The sequence below is a fragment of the Argopecten irradians genome, chromosome 10 (genome assembly GCF_041381155.1).
Source record: "Argopecten irradians isolate NY chromosome 10, Ai_NY, whole genome shotgun sequence".
Lineage (NCBI taxonomy): Eukaryota > Metazoa > Mollusca > Bivalvia > Pectinida > Pectinidae > Argopecten > Argopecten irradians.
In genome coordinates, this window is record NC_091143.1 from 2,453,139 (window position 1) to 2,479,601 (window position 26,463).

A 26,463-nucleotide genomic window follows, 5' to 3' on the forward strand; every position below is an offset into this window, starting at 1 on the left:
GATGTTAATATCAGAATGGCCATTGGTCTTAAGAACCATGCAGGCATTGTCAATATGAAAAAAACATGTATAGAATGCCAGTCTTTATGGCAGATGAATGCATTGTTAAAATTTGTTTGCAAGCAAGGATCAATATCTCAACAAGATGGCCGATTGATTTGTTCTTGGTCAGGATCTAACAAGCTTTTCTCTGATCCAGAAACTCGCCGTCCTTTGAATATACTCGCGTACGCATCATCACAGCATTGTAAAGACTGGTTGTCTTCAGGGACATGGGTTTTCCTATCGATAAAAACATACTGCAGCATAGAAAAAATCCTTTCTTATGCAAAAAACAATAAAGGGATCATGTTCCTTGATCAGAAAAAAACTCTTCTATATTTAAATGATAATTGATCTTTGGTCACTGGATATGATAGTGCATATTGAAAGGAAAGAAATGAAGCCTGAAATTGATTATCGGGATATGCTGGTATTCTATTCGCTACGTTCAGTACTTCTGTAGGAAATTGTAGAGACATTTCAAAAACCTGAATCTTTTAGTGAACATATTTTATAAGTTGATGAAAGAGTTCAGAAAAGCAGAGAAGCCTTTATCGTATATATAAAATCATTTAACCATATATATGGGAAGACACATACGCTTATCTTGATTTAACACAGAAACATACATACAAAGTATTAATTTCAGGGGCTAACAAGTTTAAAAGTAAAAAAAAAAAAAAAAAAATCATGTTTAATATCTATTTCCTAACTTGTTAAATCTTAACCTGGATTGCTTAAAACATGTATTGTTTACAGTTGAAAATGGAAATAAAATTTTTTGAATTTGAATCTTGCTTTTGTATCTGTATATGTATCTTCTTTGACCTGTTGATTTATACTTACCATTGTATGTAAAAATGTGTACCATAGAATTAACTGTAATCATATATAGGTTTTATGGATACCGCACTGGCATGATCCATCATAGTGATCTATATATAAAATTACAATAATGAACATTCATAATGTATGCTCTTTATATTGAGTTATCATTTATGCAATAACTAAATGAATATTTTATAATATTCTGAATATAGGAACATATTCGTTTTCTGTTTCAGCTTCCGGCCGCCCTGTAAAACAGTTGTGACAGATATACCGACTGATCAATACTTTCACACCTGAACGAGATAAGGTAAGTTCAATACAGGTGCTAACTCGTTTGATTTAGACAAAATATAATTAGTAGCTAGGTCATGTAAGTGTTTGCCATGTGCTGTTGTAATGTCAACGTGAGGGAAAGGAAACCTTGGTGAGGGTGTGGCATCACAACTCTGTGTCCTGTGGTGGTGGCGCCACAGGGTAGCATGTGTATGGCAGTGTACTGGTCTATCTAAAAAACTTGTAAACATGATGAGACCTGTTACACTATCAATAGTTGTATCACCCATATGTGTATATTTATCAAAGGAACACCGCTTTAAATACATGTTATAACTTGTATTTATGCAGCAAGCAATTAGCCATTTAGCCAATTGTTCATTTTAGATTGTTTAGCCAAAATAAATGTTACCTGTTTTGGCTTAACCATTTTAAGACAGCCTGGGTCAAAAGTGACATTTACCAGCAGCTATATGATTTGGTTAAATGACTGTCTTTCCTTTTTGGTATCACTGCATGACCTCGCAGTAATCTGTCATTTGCAAACATTTCAAATTGATTTATAAAAACATACAGAAAAATTTAACAGTGAATTAGTATTAATTGTGTCCTGTGTATAAGGTGATCAGGCATTTTCTGGTCATTTGTTTTTTTGTCCCCATCTAATGAAGTACATGATTATATAAAACATGGACTAGAGTGTACCAATGAGGATACCTGATGCCACAGTTCCCAGCCGAGTAAGCTTATGTTGATCCCTTTTATGACATATAGGTACATTGGACCAGGAAGTCTTACCACATTACAGGTCAAAGTTCATCACATGATTCTCTCATTATTTTCATGTAGTATATTTTCCATGCCAATTCATTAAAGTCATAGGTCCTCTAGGTAGCCATGATGTGACATTTGGAAATGAAGATGACCAAAACCGTATTTATTTTAGAATAAATTAAGCTCTTTCATATTCTTCTGCATCAGCCCTTTGTCATTTTGTGTTCATTCGATACATGAAACTTTATGAAACTCATTTCAGATTTGATTGTTTGCTATCCATGATGCACAAAATAAGAAACTTATAAGATAAATTTCGGAATGAGAAGAGGGAGAGGACTAAGAGTGGAAACATTGACATGCTTTTAAATATTTCTGTTAGAATCTCTTATAGAGAGATGAAAATGTTGCTGGAATGAAAACAATAATCTAAGAGATTTGATTGAATTTGTTGGCATTCTAAACAAACTGATACACTTTTATATGAAATGAGACAAAAAGAAATTAGAGAGAGTTAGGAACATAGATCGGTATTGGTAGGTCTTCTGTAAATGGATCCAGAGTTGTCTAAAATTAGTGGCGATAGATTTGACCTTTAATAGATAGGTCCATAAACAAGCTTTTAGTGTTCTATTGAAACCAAACAATTTTAGATGGTCGAAATGGGAATTTTTTCCTGTCTGTAAACATTACCATAATAGGCAAGTTTTACAAGCTCGAGTGGAGCTTCCGTACAACGCTGGCTGTCTGTATGACCGCGGCGACCATTGGATTGTTTTACTTGTTTCCTATTGCTGAGGGCAGGAGGACTTGGACAATGGAGTGGGCGTTGCCCTGACCATACAAAAACTTGTGTGTCGCGGCCACTGTTACTTAGTTTGATACAACAGCGGTATGGATCTATTGGTTGTGTAATGTTTACCCTAGCTGTTGAACAGAGCTTGTCTACCATTGTGACAAAAACCATTGTTCCCAGGTCCACACTGCCGTGTGATACAACATAAGGGTTTTATTTACACCAGAACAAAGGCAGAGAAAGTCCAATTGGTTTGTGAGGCTAATTGTGGGTATCTAACATTGAGTTTTCCGCCCCTCTTTTCTCTCGTTAGACCTTGCCGTTCCCGGGCTGATAGGAGTGTCACAGAGATGTTGCCAATACCGTCCACAAAACCTTGTGTTTGGTTATAGGTTATCAATATTGCCCATTAAAATGCAGATAACAGGCCGTAGAAATCATGTTGACAATTTCACAAAACATGGCTGCCATTTTCCTGATTCTATTTTGTTTATCCGTTTTTCTGCGAGCATCATACAAGCCTGTTTGTTTCCTGATTCTATTTTGTTTTCTGCGAGCATCATACAAGCCAGTTTGTTTCCTGATTCTATTTTGTTTGTCTGCAAGCATCATACAAGCCAGTTTGTTTCCTGATTCTATTTTGTTTTCTGCGACCATCATACAAGCCAGTTTGTTTCCTGATTCTATTTTGTTTGTCCAATTGTCTGCGAGCATCATATAAGCCAGTTTGTTTCCTGATTCTATTTTGTTTGTCTGTTTGTCTGCGAGCATCATACAAGCCAGTTTGTTCCCTGATTCTATTTTGTTTGTCTGTTTGTCTGCGAGCATCATACAAGCCAGTTTGTTCCCTGATTCTATTTATAATATTTGACCTATTGCTGTTCTGACTGACAGTCTCATTGATTCTATCTATTACCATGTTTCTATCAATGATTAGTATCAAACGTCATTTTGTATATGTATGAAACTGTTCTTCAAAAAGTTAGTCGGTGTCTTATCACGAATTGTTCATCCTAGCTAATCGTGAACTTAAATACTCTCTAATATATCCATATTTACAGAAGGTAAAATTTTGTTTGTTGTTTCTTAGAAATTTGGTAAAAGAAAAATAATTGTTTTCCAAAACAAATTTTTTTTAAAGTGATAAAGAGAGAGGGAGAAAAAAATGAAGAAAAAAAAGATATTATTGTATAAAGAAAAGAAAAAAAATAGAAGATAACAATATGACACGGATCAGACAAATATATAAAGATTTAAGGTTAAAAAAAATACAAAAATTGTTGTAATTGAATTTGTATTGCAAATTGTTATGTAAAATAAGGTAACATTGTGGCAGTAGTATGATTTAGTACCAAATGTAGAGTTGTAGCAGATGAGGCGTGTGTCCTTGTTGTTGTTGATAAATTATACAGGTTTCAATACATGTACAATAAAGCTACTTCTTGGGTCCATTTATCATGGAATGGAGACATGTTTTCTGCTTTGTACTGTATCTCTGACACATCTAATGATCAAGGTCACATCCATTGCTCCTCAATAGCAACACAAACAAAAAGGAAATTGATGATTAACAAAAACAAAATTCAAAAATATCAAACTTATATGTCATTATTCCTGAAAGTTAAAAGTTTATTAATTATTTGTCAGCGCTTCACTTTTGTCCCTGTAAATGATTTTTGTAATTTTGATGAGAAATGACTTGCACAGACTCCGTGGCTTTGTGTATAACTGGAGGAACGGGACACAGGTGGGCCACCATTATGTGGAGGTGTCCTTTATTTTCCTGTTTTAAGTGGAACTTATTGATTAAAACAGAGGTAACTCGGTGATATTGATCCAATCTTAGATCCTAGTCTATAGCTCCTTTATATCAACATATTTACCAGCAATAAAATTATGTGGGTCAAAAACATAATCAGTAAAACAACAATGGCTTCGTACAATCTTTATTTCAAAATGTTTGTTCTATATTTGAGTTAATGGAAATTGGGTTGAAGTTTGGCCTATTAAAAAAAAAGAAAACTTTTGATAAAAAAAATGAATAAAAGCTAGTCATTAGTGTTAAAAAAATTGTGATTAATGATGTCAATTGTACAATAATGTTACTTTCATACAAAATGAATACCTTGTTAATTATGTTTCACCATCTATAAGTCAGAAAAAAATGTTGATATTTTTTTCTTTGTACTTTGGCAACAAGAAATCAAAATTTATTATGAAGTTGCCCCAACTTTCCAGCCTTTATCTTGATTATCAAACACTTTTGCATATTTACCTGCATATCAACCAGAAATCACAAAATTCTTATTGTATGTATAGTCTACCACTGACTTTTCTTCCCTTATTTGGGTACAATTTTGAATCTGATGTCGGGCATACAGTCACTATCAGATTCTGGCCTTGTATTTCTTATGTCATCTCCATGAAATATTGGGATATAGTGTAACAAACTGTCCTTACGTTTTGTTTATATTTCCTATGAAGGTAGGGGTTTATATCATATAATTATTTATAGGATTGGTCCTTGCTCCACCACTAAAATTAGTAGATTAAATTGTCCACCAGATTGTTGTAAAAATAAAACTAATACGAATGTGTTGTTTTGATGTAGCTAACATCATGTGTATGAGTTTTTATTATATCCTGTGACAATGGTCTTTCTGTTCTCTACCTACCAGATCTACCTATAACATACCCACTGTGAATTGATTACACCACCGACAGTTCTGTGAACAGCCACCGTAACAAGTCTGTACAGATACCCATAACAGACATGGATGATGAAGGTAAGATATGTAATGTGTGTAATTATTATCCTGTACATATGTCACGTATCTCAGGTGTTAGCGATACAGTCATGACAATCTAATTGGAATGTTAAAAGAGTCCTTTTCCATGAAAAAAAATGAAAATCTCTATAATGCATTCATGTTTTTGATTTTGTTATATTATCTAAGAGAACAGCATTCTAACAGTAAAGATTTCATAGCTTAATAAAATAATGTTACACGCCATCGATATCCCAACAGGATAATTCGTTCTGGTAAAGATGTTTGTGTCAGTTGGATGCCAAACTTAGAATCCATGATACAAAAATATGGCATGTGGTAAAGGTAATTTTATTATATTGCACAGGAAATTGAGTATTTGGGTTAATCCTTACCCGGACAGACTTGATATGAATTTATCCTATAGGTTTTGGTGGGTCAACATTACCAATAGCCAACTTACGATTATTACTTTTATTAGTACGAGTCACTCGTCGCTTTAATCAACTCTCTGGATCCACATCTGTTTTAAAACTTAAAAGATGCTCCACCGCTGACAGAGCAAAAATGATATTCATCATTTGAACATATATTGGTGTCTAATCGTGTATATATATGCCTAATTAACACAAAAAAATATATAAAATAATTTATTTCGCCTTTGGTGCATGCGCAACCAGTACTTCATTCCATATAGGATATAGTGCCACGGATTTTTTATGGGATGCAATTAATATTTTTCATATTTTTTACTTGAAGTATAGATGCTCAAACTTTTCAGTGGTGGTAATGGTGTAAAGTAAGTAACTTTTGTAACTGAAGAAAACTACTTAATCGTCTGCTTCTGATTTTGATAGTGAAAAAATACCATTTGTCAGCGGTGGAGCATCTTTAAAAAATTCATTGTATTTACTGATATGTTTTTATTATATTTGCAAATGTTTCTAGAATTTCTGCAGGGCACAACTACTGACTCTTGTTTAAGGAATGCTCTTGATTGGTTTGGAAGAAAACCATGTTTTTTTGTGACAAACATCTAATATCTAGTTTATAATGTGACTGATTTATCTTTATGTTAAGCCACTATGATACATGTATAGTCATAATCTCAGATGTTTCATACATTTAACATTAATTTTTATATCCCTATCTCTCCTTGTCCCTGTCTTAGATGTATTATACATTTGACATTAATTTTTATATCCCCATCTCTCCTTGTCCCTGTGTTAGATGTATCATACATTTGACATTAATTTTTATATCCCCATCTCTCCTTGTCCCTGTGTTAGATGTATCATACATTTGACATTAATTTTTATATCTCCATCTTTCCTTGTCCCTGTGTTATATAGATGTATCATACATTTGACATAAATTTTTATATCCCCATCTCTCCTTGTCCCTGTCTTAGATGTATCATACATTTGACATAAATTTTTATATCCCCATCTTTCCTTGTCCCTGTCTTAGATGTAATATTTGATATTAAGTTTTATTGTTGTGCTCTATGCTTTCCCTTAAGAATTAGTTTCTTGCCCGGGTAATTTTATGACAATCATTCACTTTTCATGGCTGGATCGCTGGGTTGAATTTGAAGTGATACAGGAAAATAGATGTTGTATTTCCGGATCTCCTAACCTCACTGAATACTGGTGTCACATTCCCTAACCATGCTGATTATGGCCAAGGCATTATGTGTATAAAATATGCTTCATTGCATGATTTGTCCACTTTGATAGTAGTTTGCAACCCAGTATGCTTATGAGCAAGCTTGTTAGATTTGTAATATCAGCCTTCTTTGTTTGTTTGGAACAATTTTCGATTTCATTTGAAGACAAAGTTATGTTTATTGAAATCCTAATGATGCAGACACGGTATTTGTTGCTTTACCGCATGGTTCAGGAACCAACAAGATTGGATTTGGGAGGGGATCAGAAGGGATAAAGTTATAATGGTTTGGGGAGGGGAATGGGGAGGGATAGATTTATAGTGGTTTAGGGAGGGGGATGTAGAGGAATGAAGTTATAGTGGTTTGGGGGAGGGGATCAGAAGGGACAAAGTTGTAATGGTTTGGGGAGGGGGATGGGGAGGGATAAATTTATAGTGGTTTAGGGAGGGGGATGTAGAGGAATAAAGTTATAGTGGTTTGGGGGAGGGGATCAGAAGGGATAAAGTTGTAATGGTTTGGGGAGGGGGATGGGGAGGGATAAATTTATAGTGGTTTAGGGAGGGGGATGTAGAGGAATGAAGTTATAGTGGTTTGGGGGAGGGGATCAGAAGGGATAAAGTTGTAATGGTTTGGGGAGGGGAATTTGGAGGGATAAATTTATAGTGGTTTAGGGAGGGGGATGTAGAGGAATAAAGTTATAGTGGTTTGGGGGAGGGGATCAGAAGGGATAAAGTTGTAATGGTTTGGGGAGGGGGATGGGGAGGGATAATGTTATAACTGGGAGATGGAGTATTTAAATGAATTGTGTTTATTTAACCATTTTTAGCTCACCTGGCCCGAAGGGCCGGTGAGCTTATGTCATGGCGCGGCGTCCGTCGTCCGTCGTCCGTCGTCCGTCCGTCCGTCGTCCGTCCGTCCGTCCGTCTGTCCGTCAACATTTCCTTTAAATCGCTACTAGTCATAGAGTTCTGCATGGATTGTAACCAAATTTGGCCACAAACATCCTTGGGGGAGGGGGAACAGAACTTGTATAAATTTTGGCTCTGACACCCCGGGGGCAGGAGGGGCGGGGCCCAATAGGGGAAATATAGGTAAATCCTTTAAATCGCTACTTGTCATAGAGTTCTACATGGATTGTAACCAAATTTGGCCACAAACATCCTTGGGGGAAGGGGAACAGAACTTGTATAAATTTTGGCTCTGACACCCCGGGGGCAGGAGGGGCGGGGCCCAATAGGGGAAATATAGGTAAATCCTTTAAATCGCTACTTGTCATAGAGTTCTGAATGGAATGTAACAAAATTTGGCCACAAACATCCTTGGGGGAAGGGGAACAGAACTTGTATAAATTTTGGCTCTGACCCCCTGGGGGCAGGAGGGGCGGGGCCCAATAGGGGAAATATAGGTAAATCCTTTAAATCGCTACTAGTCATAGAGTTCTACATGGATTGTAACCAAATTTGGCCACAAACATCCTTGGGGGAAGGGGAACAGAACTTGTATAAATTTTGGCTCTGACACCCCGGGGGCAGGAGGGGCGGGGCCCAATAGGGGAAATATAGGTAAATCCTTTAAATCGCTACTTGTCATAGAGTTCTGAATGGAATGTAACAAAATTTGGCCACAAACATCCTTGGGGGAAGGGGAACAGAACTTGTATAAATTTTGGCTCTGACCCCCTGGGGGCAGGAGGGGCGGGGCCCAATAGGGGAAATAGAGGTAAATCCTTTAAATCGCTACTTGTCATAGAGTTCTACATGGATTGTAACCAAATTTGGCCACAAACATCCTTGGGGGAAGGGGAACAGAACTTGTATAAATTTTGGCTCTGACCCCCCGGGGGCAGGAGGGGCGGGGCCCAATAGGGGAAATAGAGGTAAATCCTTTAAATCGCTACTTGTCATAGAGTTCTACATGGATTGTAACCAAATTTGGCCACAAACATCCTTGGGGGAAGGGGAACAGAACTTGTATAAATTTTTGCTCTGACCCCCCGGGGGCAGGAGGGGCGGGGCCCAATAGGGGAAATAGAGGTAAATCCTTTAAATCGCTACTAGTCATAGAGTTCTACATGGATTGTAACTAAATTTTGCCACAAACATCCTTGGGGGAAGGGGAACAGAACTTGTATAAATTTTGGCTCTGACCCCCCGGGGGCAGGAGGGGCGGGGCCCAATAGGGGAAATAGAGGTAAATCCTTTAAATCGCTACTTGTCATAGAGTTCTACATGGATTGTAACCAAATTTGGCCACACACATCCTTGGGGGAAGGGGAACAGAACTTGTATAAATTTTGGCTCTGACCCCCCGGGGGCAGGAGGGGCGGGGCCCAATAGGGGAAATAGAGGTAAATCCTTTAAATCGCTACTTGTCATAGAGTTCTGAATGGAATGTAACAAAATTTGGCCACAAACATCCTTGGGGGAAGGGGAACAGAACTTGTATAAATTTTGGCTCTGACCCCCCGGGGGCAGGAGGGGCGGGGCCCAATAGGGGAAATAGAGGTAAATCCTTTAAATCGCTACTAGTCATAGAGTTCTACATGGATTGTAACTAAATTTTGCCACAAACATCCTTGGGGGAAGGGGAACAGAACTTGTATAAATTTTGGCTCTGACCCCCCCCGGGGGCAGGAGGGGCGGGGCCCAATAGGGGAAATAGAGAAAAATCCTATAAATTGCTACTAGTCGTAGAGTTCTGCATGGATTGTAACCAAATTTGGCCAGAAACATCCTTGGGGGAAGGGGAACAGAACTTGTATAAATTTTGGCTCTGGCCCCCCGGGGGCTGGAGGGGTGGGGCCCAATAGGGGAAATAGAGGTAAATCCTTTAATTCGCTACTAGTCATAGAGTTCTGCATGGAATGTAACCAAATTTGGCCAGAAATATCCTTGGGAGAATAAGAACTGAGTTTGTATAAATTTTGGCTCTGGTCCCCAGGGCAGGAGGGGCGGGGCCCAATAGGGGAATTATAGGTAAATTCTATAAATTGCTACTTAATTGTCCTAGAGTTTTGTATGGATTGTAACTAAATTTGGCCACAAACATCCTTGGGGGTAGGAGAACAGAACTTGTATAAATTTTGGCTCTGACACTCAGGGGGCAGGAGGGGCGGGGCCCAATAGGGGAAATAGAGGTAAATTCTATCAATCGCTACTTGTCCTAGAGTTCTGCATGGATTGTAACCAAATTTGGCCACAAACATCCTTGGGGAAAGAGGAACAGAACTTGTATAAATTTTGGCTCTGATCCCCTGGGGGCAGGAGGGGCGGGGCCCAATAGGGGAAATAGAGGTAAATCCTTTAAATCGCTACTTCTCATAGAGTTCTGCATGGATTGTAACCAAATTTGGCCACAAACATCCTTTGTGGAAGGGGAACAGAACTTGTATAAATTTTGGCTCTGACCCCCAGGGGGCAGGAGGGGTGGGGCCCAATAGGGGATTTAGAGGTTAATATTAAAATTCCTTTAGAAAAGAAACAATGAACCTGTATTCAGAAAATTATTTGGCATTACAAACCAGGTGAGCGATACAGGCCCTCTGGGCCTCTTGTTTCATTTTTTCACTTGGATTTATGAAGTCATCATAGATGCAAAGTGTGTTCTTCGTGTATGATGTCATAATGCTTGACATACATTTCTTTCAGTCAATGCAAAAATAACCTGAAACTTTAACCAATAGGAGTAGTGTAACATATGAAATTAAGATATCTTCAGATTGCAAATATTCAATTTTCTCGGTACATCTTTGATCTGTTGGTGATTAGCAGATCTAATAGATGTGTTTGTCCACAATGAGGAAAGGCTTAATGAAAAATATTCTGTGAATAGGAAACTGGAGTAGTGAATTCCATTGTACCAATGCTGATTGCTGCAACTGACTTCAGGAACTGTGGTGCATTGTCATTTTAAGCTGTTGTTCTCTGAGCTTCCTCTGTGTAGATAATTGTGACCAGAGAGAATGATTAAAGACTCATATCCATCCATTAATTTCATCAGTGTTCAGAGATCAGGGAGAGTGGATGGAGAATATCAGAGATCCATCTTGATTGGTTCATCATAGTACTAAATGATCACTAGTGAGATCCAATGGGTCTGTACAGGGAGTAACAGAACCACACATATATATCATGTTTAACTGTTGATGAATTTGTTCATTGAATATGCATAATGCCACATGACAAATCATCATTTCATCATTAAAAAATATATAAATAAATATATCATTTTTAACTGTTGATGAATTTGTTTATTGAATATGCATAATACCACATCACAAATCATCACTTTCATCATTAAAAATCAACATATATATAATTTTTAGCTGTTGATGACTTTGTTCAGTGGATATGGTATAATACCACATGCTTAACAAAATCACCACTTTCAACATTAAAAAAAAAATATATGATTTTTGACTGTTGATGGCTTTTTTCATTGGATGTTAACAGAACCAACTCACAAATCACCACTCTGAGCATTTCATAAATCACTACTAAACAATATTTGAAAATCGCCTTATTATATACAAAAATTTTTGATGGCCTATTGATTTTGATGAAGTGTATCCTAAACACAGTAATAGACTATAAGGCAGGGAGAGACTAGATAGACTTCCTCTAGGGGCTTTTTATATCAGCATTTAGTAGATAATTTTGATCTACAGTATTATCTTAAGAAACCTATTGAACAACGATATTACAAGTGTATTTCTAGAATAAGAATGTCATCACATAATCTAAAAAAGCGGAAGATATATCAACACTCCAAGAGAAAATAGAAAATGTACTTTTTGTAACAAAAACGAAGTGGAAGACAAGTTTCATTTTATATTAAGATGTCCATATTCGGAAAAAATATATTAAACCATACTACTTGCGTAAATCTAGTTAGTTTATAACTTATAGATAGTTCAGGCCTCAAAGTTGAGAGAAATTTACTCGCATATGCGAGTAAATATTCCCAAAGGCGAGTTAAAATTAACAATGTATCGCCAAACGGCGAGTAAAAAATTCCTTAATATTTCCGGATTTATTTTATGTGTTCGGTTCTTTTAATAGTTACACATATCTAATCTGTGTAAGAAAAGCGCTTAAAAGCATAATCACTGCCTGCTGTAAAGCGTCTTGATGACCCTACCTCATGTATCAGTAGCAATATGGCGGCAAAAAGGCCGGGGCAAATCCCCCTGACTTGTTTTGGCTTTAAAAAGTCAAAACAAACAGAGAACAATGGCAGTTTTGACTCTGGATTCATGTGAAAAAAGGGACTGAAGCCAATACATCAACAGGAAGCAAACGCTTCGACATGGCTGAACGAATGTTGTGGCCAAGACATGACGAAGGTACGATGTTCTGAAAGATGTGTAAACAGGTTATTAATTGATCAATGGCCGGCAAAACAGACTTTGTGTCCAACTACTGATTGTTACGAAAGAGACAGACGCTTGTGTGACACAGAAAGACAGTAAGACATTCATGATATTGTTATCGCTTCAAGTTCAAACGAAAGTACAGTCGGACACAACTTTCAAACAACGCAAACAATGTGTTGCAAAAACATTGCAAGATATGCACATAAAGTTCGTCAATGCATACATGTATAGAATCGCCAAGCCACAACTAAATTCCAAGCCGCTGGTAGACATATGCAACGAAAAACGGACTCTTGGAAGCTTGTACATTACTGCCTGAGATATTAGGCCCAATTTATTCAATTTTAAATAAAATATAATAACCCTAATCGGCGCGATATGAATTAGTAACTGAATAAATTTGAGATATATTGATAATTACTATACATTTATATATAAATTACTTATATCACCGTATATAAAATTTAAACAGATTGAAAAATGGTTTAAAACAAAAAGGAAGCTGAAGTACAGAGGCTGTTTAGTGGGACATTGCAGTTGTTGAATAAAAAGAGTTTTGACCAACACAAAATTATGTTTTTCATGTTTTTAATACTTGTACATGTGTATCTGCTTGCTCAATAGTGTAAGGTGTCTCAATAAAGCTCTTAACACATCAAATCAATATATGAATCTTATAAATTTCTCTTAACAACATTTGGCGAGTAAAATTTAGAGGTCACTCGCCAATTGGCTAGTCATTCCCAAGTGCTACTTTGAGGCCTGTTGTTCAATTATTATCCGTGAATAATGTCAAAGAACTTCATAATCTTGGCAAATATTTACACTTAGCATTTAAGCGCCGGGAAAATGTTTTATGAGATATTACAATATGGATAGTTAGATTAAATACTATCTTATAGTTTGTAACTTTAATTTGCCATTGCTGTTATAATTGTTTAAGTGAACAGTCCTTTTCACTCTCCTACCAATTAAATGATTTTCGTAGTAGACAATTCATTCAGACATGTACATTGATAATTATTTATTAAGAATTAGAAACTAGAGAGAGTATGCCATGATGTTGTATATGGATTAGTGAGAGAGTGTGTGTGACTGTATATGTATATGAAGGCGTGTAAGGGTGCATGTGTGTGTGTGTGTGTGTGTGTGTGTGAGGGTGCGTGTGTGTGTGCGTACGTCCGTCCATCCGTGTTAAAATGGGTGTGTGTATGTGTGTGTGAATGTGCAATGTAGTATTAGTGTATGAGCGTTTACATGTTACACTATTACATAATATGATAACTGATTTGTGTTCTTAGATACCAGTAATAAGTTGTAAAGCTTAAACTAATAAAGAAATTGACTATGTATGTATAGGTTAATGAAAATTAGGTGTTGCTATTTATAATAAATTTTCTGTTTATGAACTTTGATATTAGCATTAGGATTCTAACGAACCACCCGTAAGTACAGTAGATATAGTAAGCTGATAATGAAAGTAAAACCTATCAGTGCCAATAACCTCGTAGAATGATGTTATAGATCTGTATTGTCATGCAATGATGAACAGTTCAGTGAGGTAGACACACTGCTGTAGAATAGGTAAGAGTGTGTTAATACCTACCTGTAATTAGTGAGGGGACACCTGTCATTACCTGTAATCAATGACATCTAAGGTGTGCTGCTGGTCTAATGCTTCCCCAACCGGTCAAGGCACAAGAACACATAGAAGGGAGGGAGGTAGGAATACAAGGAAGTTAATGAAGGGGGGTTAGGATTTAGTAAGGGTAACAGTAATGAACTTTATGTGGAAAGAGGATGTATCAATAGTGTTTATGATAGATTAAACGAGACTGAGTGGCAGGGGGAGAGATTAGGTGAGGCTGGGAGGTAGGAGGAGAGATTTGGTGAGGCTGGGAGGCAGGGGGGGAGATAAGGTGAGGCTGGGAGGTAGGAGATAAGGTGAGACTGAGAAGTAGGAAAAAAGAGTAGGTGAGACTGGGAGGTAGGAGGAGAGATTAGGTGAGGCTGGGAGGTAGGGGGAGAGATTAGGTGAGGCTGGGAGGTAGGAGGAGAGATTAGGTGAGGCTGGGAGGTAGGGGGAGAGATGAGGTGAGGCTGGGAGGTAGGGGGAGAGATTAGGTGAGACTGGGAGGCAGGGGGGGAGATTAGGTGAGGCTGGGAGGTAGGAGGAGAGATTAGGTGAGGCTGGGAGGCAGGGGGGGGGAGATAAGGTGAGACTGGGAAGTAGGAGGAGAGATTAGGTGAGGCTGGGAGGTAGGGGGAGAGATTAGGTGAGACTGGCAGGCAGGGGGGGAGATTAGGTGAGGCTGGGAGGTAGGAGGAGAGATTTGGTGAGGCTGGGAGGCAGGGGGGAGATAAGGTGAGGCTGGGAGGTAGGAAAAGATGAGGTGAGACTGGGAGGTAGGAGGAGAGATTAGGTGAGACTGGGAGGTAGGAGGAGAGATTAGGTGAGACTGGGAGGTAGGAGGAGAGATTAGGTGAGGCTGGGGGGTAGGAGAAGAGATTAGGTGAGGTTGGGAAGCAGGGGGAGAGATAAGGTGAGACTTGGAAGTAGGAAAAGAGATTGGGTGAGACTGGGAGGTAGGGGGAGAGATTAGGTGAGACTGGGAGGCAGGGGGGAGATTAGGTGAGGCTGGGAGGTAGGAGGAGAGATTGGGTGGGACTGGGAGGTAGGAGGAGAGATTAGGTGAGATTTGGAGACAGGAAGATTAATGCAGTCAGATGTCCCAACATATTGCAACAAGTCAGTATTTTCTTTCTGTCCTGCTTTCTCCCATCTATAAAATTAGCATGTCCATAAATGTTCTATAGAAACTAATTATCTAAATAAAGTAACCTTTTCCAATTTTATAGTGCAAGGAAGGGTGATGATTGAAGAATTAGCAAGCTCGTTTTCAAAATTTTATACATATTCAAAATGAACTACAGAAATTATTAGGAAGGGAGCTATCCCAAAATTGATAAAAAATTACTTGAAAAAACCCAACAAAAAACCCAAGAAACAAAAACACACAAACAATTTTTTTTTTTATTTTTTAAATTCAAATAAGGAATTTTTTTCTGTTCTTTGTTTGAATGGATAAAAGTGAGCCAATTTCAGAGTCCGAGTGAATTGTTACAATCTATTCCATGACAAAAGAGAGAATTACCTGAATCTCGTATTTTGTGCCCAAATTTCTTTTGGTTTTACAGAGGCGTGTTTACAAGTTTTGTGTAAATACAGCAGCACAAATATTTATTGTTCTGTACAATAACATATGTCGCTGTCGAATGTGTGATTTTCTCTTTCACGGCACTTTGTCTCCTCCAGCAGATGTCAAAAGCTGGTGAAAGGCCTGTGGTCCCTGTGTGTAGCACACAAAGAAAAAGTTAGAGAAATTTCACTGACTGTATTTGCTCAGTGATTGAGAAAAACTGTGAATAAAATATTAACATATATAGAGCACAAAAAGTCAAAATAATTTCTATAAGGAAATCTAATTAAAATTGTTAAGTTTAATTTTAGATTTAGACGGTCACAGAGAACCGTTTAAAGTCAGCAAATAAAAAAAATATGTACATGAGCAAGAGCTCACAAGATACCAGTAGGTTTTTATATAGAAATTCAGTGAACAGATGCTTTAGTTTCTTCCATAGCAATATTTAATTGAACAAGAAATCAGTACCGTAAGTAGCATTAGTGCATTATTCGGTATGTACGACGGTCTTGTCAAATTTATAATAAACCAAATAAAAGTGATTTGGGTCTTGCTTGATTTTACACCAGCACATGTGCATCTAATTAGTTTGTGATTAATTAAGGACTTGGTCTGGCATCAAGGTGAGCTTGGGATCATATAGTGTCAATAAATGGATTAATTAGAAAAGTCCTTAGCACCCAAATTGTTGGGTGTTGAGTTATTAGGATTTAGCTGATAGAACCACATGTCATGTGGCTCGGCCCAATCACCTGTTATCGCAATACCTATGATCAGAATATAGCATCGTCAGCAGCTGGATCACAGCTCCTGTTGGCACGATCTGATTGGCTGTTGCCTGGTAACAATATCAACAAATGGCTATGGAGAGAGCGAGCAGAGGTTACATGGCATTTGCTTCTCTAGCTAACACCCACTGTACCTATAGACAGGTAGCAGAAAGCCAGGTGTGCTGTCGAGGTAACAATGGACGATATGTACAGGTGTAACATACCCGTAGTACTACGGACGTTGGCCATGCTGCTGTATAACCCCCTCACTACTCCTACATAAAACAGGCAGATGAAGGTTTGATACGATGGACAGCTTGGATATTGATTCTTCATATCCTCCTCATTATAGCCAGGTATGTTGAAAGTTTCCCTTACTGCAATCAACATCTGATTACAGGTAAAAGTCGTCTTTACACTGCTTAGTGAGAAAACTATTTCATGGTTTCCCATATTGTATAGTGTCTAATTAACACCTTTCTAAAGTTGGATTTAAAAGGTCTGATGATCTGGTTTTTTTGGCAGGTAAATAGCAGTACCATCAATTTTAATTGAACAGAATTCAGATATTTTCTTAGTATAATTGATATAACAGTGGCTAAATGAAAGAGTTGTTTCAAAGAGTTGCATGTGTTAATGAAAAATGATTTGATAACTAAGAAAGTCTGAGCAGTTTTAAGACTGATTGATGAAGAGGATTTAGAATTTGTATCGAATGGAAAAATTCCTTATATTCTGACACTGACAACTAAAAACCCACAAGGGGGGGTGATCGTATTTGGTTTTTTTTCTGCTGACACTTTGATACATAAAAAAATGTTTTGGCAAAAAGTTGAGCCAATATCTTGTATTTGTAAAAAGTAATTCTGTGTTAGCTGATTACAATAAATAATACTTTGTTGTGAAACGATACAGCTGTTTCCTAATTAACCTGAAGATTTAGGATGTAGAACCTTTCCCCTGAATAGCAATATTTTGACAAATGAATATGGTAGAACATGGTATTAATTAGAGTGGTGGTGAAAGGCAGCTGCACCTGGTGGGAATTCTTTGTTACATAGAGGAAAGGTAGGCTGATTTTACATTAATTAGATATAATATAGGTACAGGTGAGCTCAGGTGGGGCTTAACTTGACAGCTTCATGTCCATTGGCACATCATTGTCACATCATTAGTAATTTCAATCATGACATAATGACCACTGGTCAAGTAAGGCTGCCAGGTATTTGCTGAGCTATTGGTCAATGGTCATCAGCTGCTCCGGCCACCTGCTTCCTGAGGGCACTTGGATGCCGTCTCATTTGTGCGGTCAACTATGTCGTTTCTCTGGGGAGCTTCCTCCAGTCCATCTAATTATAATGACTATGTATTAAGTATGCTTCATTAATATTTCATAATTAACTGTAGCCTGACTTCAGTGACAGAAAGTCACTGTGAAAAGCGTAGCCTGACTTCAGTGACAGAAAGTCACTAGGAAAACCGTAGCCTGACTTCAGTGACAGAAAGTCACTAGGAAAACCGTAGCCTGACTTCAGTGACAGAAAGTCACTATGAAAACCGTAGCCTGACTTCAGTGACAGAAAGTCACTATGAAAACCGTAGCTTGACTACAGTGACAGAAAGTCGTTATGAATTTAAGATGTTAATTCCATTGATTTCATTGTTATGTTATGGTTTGACACAGTTAGGGGTACTGTTGGTACATTACCATGTAGGATCCCAGTTAAAGTTAATGCGGAAATTCATTATAGACATTAAAAGGAAATTATTTGGAGAGGTCAAAGGTTATGATACCTGCGGGACAAGACATCGGTAGACCAATGGCAGAAAAGCAGACATCAATTTACAATGGCATTCTGGGAACAATGAATAAAATATAATTAAGTTATAATGATTAAGTCTCCTCTAAAACCATCATTGATATATAAATCAAAAAGATGATATTTTGTAAAGATGTTATAGAAATTGATGATAATAGATAAAACATGATAGGCTGTTATGAAAAATATTGCCTAAACAATGATTTCTGAAAACTGATGTAAGACGATACGGTGAACTGTTAAGTGATATCTCGTCGTACAACTAACAAAGGTCATGTTCTGTTGATACCCATACGTGGTAGTGTACCTTTGTCATTTTACTAACGCTATTTAATGGAGATACCATTAATAATGGTCAGGTAGAAATGATGGATGTGTTCATTACCGTACGGTTTGTACGCCTTTGTTTCTCCATAATGTAGGAAAATGGCCGGGACGTGTGATTAGCGATTGGCTATGGTGATAAAGGTAGAAATCAATACTTTGTTTGTATAGGAGATTAGATATCACATGAGTACTGTACTTTTAAACCATTGGTCATTTAGCACTATATCACATTTCACAAACCGACTGTAAAATGTTGGTCATTTCTGGTCATCATTTGGTTTTAGAGCATTCATTCCAATTTTATGTGGTGTTTATGTTGGAGAGAAAAGGCTATGCTAATGACAGTCGACGTTATCAGTGATCGAGTGACCTTTTGATATATGGAATGTTTATCTCCTATTAGCCTCTTTATGATGTTCCTATGGGAATGTTGGGTATAAAAGAAACATTCAAGGGTACTATAATAATGTGATATTGTCACAACGGCATATCAATAACTCGACAGTTGACATCGGTTTTGTTTTAGCTTTGATTATAAGATAATTACAAATGTTTTTTTTTTTTTTTTCCAGACAGTATTTTGGAATGTAATGTAGAATAGCAATGATTTCATAAAATGAACCCTTAAATGTAAAATACATTGTAATTAGGTGACTTTGTTCTAATTAATGACTAATGAGATCACTATGACCTAATTAAAGTCATTGTCAAATATTATTTTAGGCTTTTCTGCAATTACATTTCAAATTGTAAACAAAAATCTTTTATTTCTATTTTCATTACAAATTACAATATGCATTGAGAAGACATATTTATGATATAGGAAAATTTTAGTGTACTTGGTGAGCTACAAAGATAGAAGATGTGTGTTCTCTATAGATAACAATGGTCTTACTACGGTGTAGTAAACGATGGGAGATCTACTATTGGGGAGGAAAATCAATGATTGCCTGGTATCTGATGGTTGCCGATTGTTCCTGGGTATTAATTTTACATAGCCTATCTGCAATCACCTACCCATACAACAGCTGTTGGTCGTGGCCTTCTAGGTCACTAAAGGTCAATCTGATCTTTGGCCATCATCAGAGGTTAAAGTTATGTCTTAAATTGACCATTTGATAAGCACATTGAGTTGTCAATTTTCTATGAGCATGAATAACAAACCATGAAAATAGCATGGTTGGTTTGTATCCTCGTCTAGAAGTTTATAAGTTTTTGACCTGACGATAGACCCTACTGAATTACTGAAGTCCCTTAAATCCTGTTACTATTATAAACGGCCAGTAGCTTCATTAAAATTTAATTGTTACACATATGGATATTTTTTTAAGGAATAATTTTCCTGGGTTTGTTTTGAGTAAAGATTCGTTATACAACATCTTGCTGTAGAAAGACGTTTGAATTTGCCAATAGCAGCTAGTCATGCAATGGTAGCTGGATTTAATAGATCGACTATCGTAAATTAAAGGTGTGTTTGCTTTGTACCGTTTGTTTTTCAAGGGCATTGGCACTCATGCCTAAGTGTAGTATGAACTAGCTATCATAGTCAGAGTGATCTCTTACTTTGTTCCCACATGACCTCTTCACACAAGGTTATTCAATATTCATTTTCTGGAGGGTCCTAGGTACTACGATGGGCCATATATCCCGAGTTGGAATGTTATTTCTCATTTCATTTAAAAAAATATATCTTTCTCAGTTCACAAAATACTACCTTAAACAAGCAAATTGTCTTGTTCCTTTTTAAAAGACAAATTTTTGATGTTTCTTATAACAAAATCTTAAGATTTTGCTAAGACCAACCTTAGCTGATATGTGTGGTTGTTCTATTTTCGGTATCATTTGTATCTTTCTTCTTATTTAGGTGACTTAAAGATTCTAGCATTTATTTGTTCTACTTTAGGGAACATGAAGTGACTTTCATGTATCTGTTCTATTTCAAGTAACATGAACTCTGACATCCATCTGTTCTATTTTAGGTTACATGGCCTTTGACATCCATCTGTTCTATTTTAGGTAACATTATCTCTGACATCCATCTGTTCTATTTTAGGTAACATGACTTCTTACATCCATCTGTTCTATTTTAGGTAACATGAACTCTGACATCCATCTATTCTTTTTTAGGTAACATGAACTCTGACATCCATCTGTTCTATTTTAGGTAACATGACTTCTTACATCCATCTGTTCTATTTTAGGTAACATGAACTCTGACATCCATCTATTCTTTTTTAGGTAACATGAACTCTGACATCCATCTGTTCTATTTTAGGTAACATGAACTCTGACATCCTTGTGTTCTGTTTTAGGTAACATGAACTCTGGCATCCATCTGTTCTATTTTAGGTAACATGAACTCTGACATCCATATGTTCTATTTTAGGTAACATGAAGCGTCCCCATGAGGATGATTACCAGGAGGACTATGACAACAAGAGGAGGCGTGGCGGTGATGGCGGACAGAAGATTGAACTCCGCTTCCTACTGGCCAGTAAGGTTAGCATCCATTAGATATAGGTGTAATTCCTGTATAAAAATAACTGTCTGTCAACAACTCATTCCAGATTTCTCCAAACCCGATCATTTTAGAATCACACTAGCTATATAAGGAATCTAAGACTGCCAGTTGACCCCCACTTTGTAAGGAATCTAGAATGGCCAGTTGACCCCTACTTTGTAAGGAATCTAGAATGGCCAGTTGACCCCCACTTTGTAAGGAATCTAAGATGGCCAGTTGACCCCTACTTTGTAAGGAATCTAAGATGGCCAGTTGACCCCCACTTTGTAAGGAATCTAAGATGGCCAGTTGACCCCCACTTTGTAAGGAATCTAAGATGGCCAGTTGACCCCTACTTTGTAAGGAATCTAAGATGGCCAGTTGACCCCTACTTTGTAAGGAATCTAAGATGGCCAGTTGACCCCTACTTTGTAAGGAATCTAAGATGGCCAGTTGACCCCTACTTTGTAAGGAATCTAAGATGGCCAGTTGACCCCCACTTTGTAAGGAATCTAAGATGGCCAGTTGACCCCTACTTTGTAAGGAATCTAAGATGGCCAGTTGACCCCTACTTTGTAAGGAATCTAAGATGGCCAGTTGACCCCTACTTTGTAAGGAATCTAAGATGGCCAGTTGACCCCCACTTTGTAAGGAATCTAAGATGGCCAGTTGACCCCCACTTTGTAAGGAATCTAAGATGGCCAGTTGACCCCTACTTTGTAAGGAATCTAAGATGGCCAGTTGACCCCTACTTTGTTAGGAATCTAAGATGGCCAGTTGACCCCTACTTTGTAAGGAATCTAAGATGGCCAGTTGACCCCTACTTTGTAAGGAATCTAAGATGGCCAGTTGACCCCTACTTTGTAAGGAATCTAAGATGGCCAGTTACCCCTACTTTGTAAGGAATCTAAGATGGCCAGTTGACCCCTACTTTGTAAGGAATCTAAGATGGCCAGTTGACCCCTACTTTGTAAGGAATCTAAGATGGCCAGTTGACCCGTACTTTGTAAGGAATCTAAGATGGCCAGTTGACCCCTACTTTGTAAGGAATCTAAGATGGCCAGTTGACCCCTACTTTGTAAGGAATCTAAGATGGCCAGTTGACCCCTACTTTGTAAGGAATCTAAGATGGCCAGTTGACCCCTACTTCGTGAGGAATCTAAGATGGCCAGTTGACCCCTACTTTCAGTTTAGAATACTCTTGGTGAATTTGATCCAAGGGATTTTCAAGGAGTTTTAATTTCCTGATTCCTGCCTAACGGCTTTTTACTGCAATTTGATTTTGAGATTTATACTTGCATGGTTCTACTATGTCTAAACTTGACAAAATTTGGTGGTGATATGTTATTTAAGTGATTACTGATTTCCAGTCAAGTCTGCAAAATTGAGTTCAGTGCTTATTGTAGAGCATGGAGACAAAAGAAAGTCAACTTTCATTTGAGTGTTGTGCGAGAAGATGTTCTTCAGAAGCCAAAACACCACAAAATTTAATTTTGAAGCCAATGATCTTCAGAGTTCTAAAATGATGGGAGATAAAGATATAATAAGGAGAACCTTTACAAAACCATCCTACAAATATAGATTAATTAGATGAGGCACCAGAGCATTGATCCCTCGTTAAACTTGTTAATACCAAGCCTATAAACAATAGATCATGGATGTCTGATGTATAGATTTATAGGCAGGAGTCATAGCAACCATTCACAAAATGGTCACCTGATATTGAAAACCCTAAGCCACGTTAGTCATACACATCTAATAAAATCTCCTGCTTCCAGCTTACATATAGAAATAATTGGATTCAGATTGCATACCTTTCCAGGAAAGTTTAGAGAGTAAATTTGATACCTACCAAAACACTCAATTATAATTGTGTTCCTGTTGGTAGATTTATGTTTATGACCAATCCCTTTTGGATGTTTTTTTCTTGGGACTTTTGAGGTCCATAATGAATCCATTATAAGAAACTATTTGATATGGTAGCTTACTTTTACAGAATTGTGCATATTCATTCTATATTAAGTTTGTGAAGATTGACTCATTAAGAACAGAGAGAACAAAAATAACTTTTGATATGAATGATATAGATTATATTCACGATGATTAAGTTTTGCAAATTTATTTCAATCAGGAAATACATAGAAGTAAGTCGAATGCAACAGGAAGTTGGTTACCATTACCATTCTACAATATGAATGTAGACTGTAGTAAATGATAGCAGATGTCAAACTCTGATATAAATTACGATTACTTTGACAGAATGCTGGAGCTATCATTGGAAAAGCTGGCAGTAACATCAAGCGACTGAGACAAGACGTAAGTATTGTAGACACAAGTCTTTCTCCGCCTTAATCTGTAACCTTCCTTTTCAGAGGTCAAAATATGTTCTTACTTTTGGTCCCAGGCCTGGGCTCCTTACCACAAATTGGTCCGACGTCCACACCATTCGTCCAAGAAAGGGGTCCCTATTTTTGTTGGTCCGGGTCACGACCCCTCCACTCATGACCTTTCTGAAGTCCCTAGCCGAGGGGCTAGAAAAAAAAGCTCGTCCATTGCTATATGTAGACACGATAATGATTTGTCAAGTGTCTTATGGTCATTTTATAGTTATTTATGGTTATTTATGCTATGTCATATGTAATGAATAGAGAAAAGATAAAGACCGTTATAGTTTTTGTCTATTGCAATGTCTAATATGTCTTATGATTTTATCATGTGAAGCGATAAAGACTAGGGTTAAGCCCTCTGTGGCTCTTGTATATTATCTATATATGGCCAGTACCGAGAGTAATACTAATAATCCCTTGTAGAGTACATTTGATGTTTTGAATCACTTATGTCTAATTTTAAATTTCTTTATATTCTACAGAATTGCTCCCAATAATATTGACATTATATATATATCTGTTCTTACAATAGTTTAGCCGGATACCAGCCCTGGTTTGGCTCTTAACAAGTAATGTGTTCCAGCAAATAATCCCATTATTTTCATTGTTTTGTATATAATGATTTGTCCATATTATAAAGCCATGCTACGATTTCTCCTTTTTCAATCCATAACTGGCCTGTCCCACAAATCTCGCCCTGCCCGCTACTACACGTACAATTACATGGTCCGTTGTACGTATGTCCGTCCGACGTCTTTCCACCGATCCCCTGCCCTGAAACATGGAAATGTTCACCTCGGTCCAACTGTCCTGACCCATGGAACGCTGAATACACTGGTCCTCCATCGCCCCGACAGTACAAAGCCAGTGTCACAGTTCCCGATAGTACCAGCCCCGAACGGTATGACACAACAACTCTTATTTAATCAGTTTCAGTTTTCGTGTCTTGAGCAGTCAGAAAAAGTAGTTTTTAAAATGAGAGAAATAACCATTCACCTTTCATAATGGACTTTATTCATGCCCATGTACAGATCTCATATACTTCTGTCATCTTGGTTCTATAGTGGGAAGCATGCTTTGGGTTGATATTTTGATCTCCACAATTATATCTTGTTTAACTTTAAATGGAATTAAATAGATTTAATGAAAAAATTTCGACCAAATTACATTGAAAAAAGCAGAAGCAAATGTCTTTAGGATTTGATGCTCATATCTAGTGTTTTTGACCTGTAAATGTTTGCCAGCTAAGGATGTGTGTGACCATTCAATTGCTAAGTTAGTAACATCCATTTAGGTCAACTGATATTAGATCCAATAATGATGAAAATAGAAAGTGTTTGAAAAATTGGATCCTTAAGAAATTATTTTTGGGGGAAAAAAGACGATTTTTTCTAAGTCATATTTGACATAATGAATGAAGAGTGTTTTTTTTATTGTGACAAAACCTGAAATTCAATAATAAAAAATCAGCTTTCAATCAGATTTCTGGTGTAAAACTACTCACACATTCTGGTCACTGGTCTCCTTGGGGATATAATCTGCATCTTTATATGCACTGGTTGTGTGATGTACCTAGAAATCAGGTGACAACGGGTCTTCAGAATTTGGCTTACATGTTGTTTTTCACTTTTTAACACTATTTAATGTTACTACCATGATAAAATTGACCTTAGGAGACGTTAAGCTCCTCTCGTAGAAGCTTACTAACATTTTGGACGTAACATATATTGTCATGATTCATTTATTCCCAATTAAATGAAGAAATTGCTTCAAGTGTACAGGGATGCGATAAAGTGAACTTTGACCTTTCAAAGTTCAAATTATCATGCAAGTGTCTAGGTCTTCACAGTGTTTGCTTGTGTAACTGTTAATTCTTGCTTGGAACTAGAGTTTTGCGCTAATATTTCTTTTCTTCTTTTTTTTTTCATGTGAATATTTTTATGCGGAAATTGTGTTCAAATGTTGAAAAAATGATCATAATTAAGTTAAATGTTTTAACAGAGAGAAAGTATAATGATTTGCATTGTTGTTTTGTGTTCATCAATGTTTGAAAATAAGTGATACAGAATTTAAGCTTGTAATTATTTTCATGCATGTCAAATCAGCTTTGAAAATATTCGAATGACTTTGTTCTAAATTTCCCCTTTTCTCTTGCTTAGCACTTTACTTAATTTAGCACATAAACTTTTCTTGAGGTTGTTATGATTTGCGCTTGATTGTGTATTATCTGATGGTGACTGCTGATTTTGACAAGTGTATTGTATGTATTGCAGAGTTCTGACGATTGGCGCGGATATTGGCACCGCCCTCGACTGTGCCCTTGATATCATCCCCAAGCTAGAAGATGTAAGTGATGAGGTACCAGTACTCGTTTTAATATTTTTATTTTTAGTTCCATTATTACTCCTTCTTCCTCATTTCTGTGGAAAAAAACATTTTCTGGACTTCCATTTACTAAGCTTACAACTAGTACATGCTTATCAAATTATGTAGCTCATTAGAGGTGGGCTTAATGAATAGTTTCTTGAACTCGTGGTTGTTTCTTCATAAGGAAATAGATATAACTTCGGGAATATTCCAAAATCCTATATTGGAATTTCATTTAAAGTTCTTAGAAACTGAATTTTCGAAATAATGTATAATTAAACATTCACATATATTCCGTCTTTGTATGTTACAGAGTTACCTCCCTTGTGGATAGGTAACCATCGTGACATCATTATTTTGTTAGTATGTTACATACAGAGTTACCTCCCTTGCGGATAGGTAACCATCGTGACAGAGTTACCTCCCTTGCGGATAGGTAACCATCGTGACATCATTATTTTGTTAGTATGTTACATACAGAGTTACCTCCCTTGCGGATAGGTAACCATCGTGACATCATTATTTTGTTAGTATGTTACAGAGTTACCTCCCTTGCGGATAG

The 26,463-nt window shown here is 37.1% G+C and overlaps 1 protein-coding gene across 5 annotated transcripts in view; it reads left to right on the plus strand.

Annotated features, from left to right (window-relative positions):
* The first annotated feature begins 1,082 nt into the window (after positions 1-1,082).
* LOC138332892 (heterogeneous nuclear ribonucleoprotein K-like) overlaps positions 1,083-26,463 on the plus strand; it is a 50,523-nt gene continuing 25,142 nt past the window's right edge. For 3 of the 5 annotated variants that reach the window (XM_069280895.1, XM_069280896.1, XM_069280899.1), the window contains exons 1-6: positions 1,083-1,180; positions 5,395-5,502; positions 21,034-21,146; positions 23,407-23,463; positions 24,392-24,435; positions 25,808-25,892. In XM_069280895.1, the coding sequence (XP_069136996.1) occupies positions 5,490-5,502; positions 21,034-21,146; positions 23,407-23,463; positions 24,392-24,435; positions 25,808-25,892 (312 nt within the window). In that variant the 5' untranslated portion in view covers positions 1,083-1,180; positions 5,395-5,489. Of the gene's footprint in view, positions 1,181-5,394; positions 5,503-16,704; positions 16,857-21,033; positions 21,147-23,406; positions 23,464-24,391; positions 24,436-25,807; positions 25,893-26,463 lie in introns of those variants that run through there. The other 2 variants (XM_069280897.1, XM_069280898.1) reach the window with 2 other exon arrangements.